Genomic DNA, 2,020 nt, shown 5'->3' with positions numbered 1-2,020 from the left:
CCCCCCGCCCCCCGCCCCTGCCAACAAGGTGTACGATGGCCACCGGTCCCATTTCCAGTGGGGGAACTTTGGTCACTTGATCGAGATGGGGTGTGCAGGGTTTCTTTTTCGGTTTTAAAGTTTACACATTTTTTAAAAATATTTATTTATTTATTTGGCTGTGCCGAGTCTTAGTTGCGGCACGCGGGATCTAGTTCCCCTACCAGGGATCGAACCCAGGCCCCCTGCATTGGGAGCATGGAGTCTTAACCACTGGACCACCAGGGAAGTCCCTGAAGTTTACACTTTTTAAAAAAAATATTTATTTTATTTATTTATTTAGGCTGCACCAGGTCTAAGTTGCAGCATGTGAGATCTGTAGTTGCAGCATGCATGTGGGATCTAGTTCCCTGACCAGGGCTCGAACCCGTGTCCCCTGCATTGGCAGGCGGATTCTTAACCACTGCGCCACCAGGGAAGTCCCACCGTCATTATTTATTTTGATGCTCCAGTCTCCCCCAATTGGGCCAGTTAGCACCTCTTTCAAGCAGGCTCCCTGTCGTTCTTTGAGTGCTTTCTGGGGTAACGACGTGTTCCTAGCCCACTTGTTTCCTGTCCGCCCTAGTCCTAGACCTAGCCGGTTGTCCGGACCAAGCCAGAGCCTTGGCTTCTCACAGGGGAGACTGGTGTTTAGGGACCTAGGGCCGGGTGCCAGGCGGCCGCACTGGGAAACGCGTGCATGTCTCTGTGTGTCTGCGTTAGAACCAGGAGTTGACAGCCGTGCTTCCAGCTCCACAGAACCCGAGGCGCGCCCGTCTCCTCCCGCCAAGTACCAGTCTGCTGACCCTGCCCCGCTGCGGCCGCCCCGCCCCCATAGCCCGCCTGCCTGCCCCTCCTCATGTGGGCGTGGCTGCTGCCCATTTGCCTTCTTTTCGATCAGCTTTATTTAGGTCTAATTTACAGGCAGGAAAATGTATGTCAAACGTCCCTTGTGCATCCTGTCCGTCAGCAGTGCTGACCCCAGGTGACCGCAGGTGTCCTCTGCCCCTTAGTGTTAAGTGTGTGAGGCCCTGCAGTGCTTACTCCCCGTGCCCGTCTCCTCCATGCCACACAGCAGCCGTGAGAGGCACTCATGTCCTCGTGCGCAGCCGGTGTCTCCCTTCATGGCCGTAGAGTCCACTGCTGTCTGCTTCACCACTGAGCACTGGCTCCCGCTGGAAGCCCACCTGGTTCCCCTTCCTAGTCAGCGTCCCCTTGGACAGCGTAGTGACCCCTCGAACCTATTCTTGGGGGGACGTGACTTCAGGGCTCGAGGGCACCCCAGGCCGCAGGGATGTCGATGAGTCCCCCCAGGTGTGGGCTGAGGGCAGGCGGCCCACGCAGCAGGCGTCTGCTGTCCCCAAGGGCTTCCTTCAGGGGCACGTGTGAACTTGGGGCTCTGTGGCTTAGACGGCGTCACTCACGGTCACTGAGCACCTGCTGAGTGTCAGACCCCGATGTAAGCATGTAGGGTCAGCAGTGAGTAAAACACTTGGAGCCCCTGCCTGTTTTCATGGGAATGAGAGGTACGTAAGCAAAGCATGAAGCTCGTGGCGGTGCCATGTGGCACGGTCACTGCGTCCCTGGGCCCAGAGAGCAGGGCTTCAGGGACAGAGCAGGGCGTTGTTGCAGGAGACAAGGGGCCTGGGTGGAGGTCAGACTCGGTGGCGGAGCCCTGGAGTGGATGCTGCGCGGGGGGTGTGGCCCGGCTCTCCAACCCCTTTGCCAGCGTAAACAGAAGTGCCTCCTGTTTGCAAGGAGCGCCATGTGGCACATCGAGATCCAGGAGAGGCAGCTGGAGGACGCCTGCAGGTCGGCCCGAGTGGAGGCCCCGGCTGCCAGGAAGTGCCTCCAGGAGAGGGGGGCCTCGGGGAAGGCAGAGCGGAACCGGCTGCTGCGGGTGCGGTAGGTCCAGGTCTGGGGCACCACCCCCACCAGGCCCACGCCTGCGACCCCCCCGCCCCACGCCTGCAACACCCCCCAACGCCTGCGACCCTCCCCC

The 2,020-nt window shown here is 59.8% G+C and overlaps 1 protein-coding gene across 1 annotated transcript in view; it reads left to right on the top strand.

Moving 5' to 3' along the window:
• Positions 1–2,020, top strand: part of CFAP74 (cilia and flagella associated protein 74) — a 66,361-nt gene that overhangs the window by 3,073 nt on the left and 61,268 nt on the right. Inside the window, exon 4 of the mRNA XM_007448974.1 lies at positions 1,777–1,923. Coding sequence (XP_007449036.1) covers positions 1,777–1,923 — 147 coding nt within the window. The remainder of the gene's footprint in view (positions 1–1,776; positions 1,924–2,020) is intronic.

The sequence above is a fragment of the Lipotes vexillifer genome, unplaced genomic scaffold, assembly GCF_000442215.2.
Source record: "Lipotes vexillifer unplaced genomic scaffold, Lipotes_vexillifer_v1.1 scaffold835, whole genome shotgun sequence".
NCBI lineage: Eukaryota > Metazoa > Chordata > Mammalia > Artiodactyla > Lipotidae > Lipotes > Lipotes vexillifer.
This window is presented reverse-complemented; position numbering and strand designations above follow the sequence as displayed.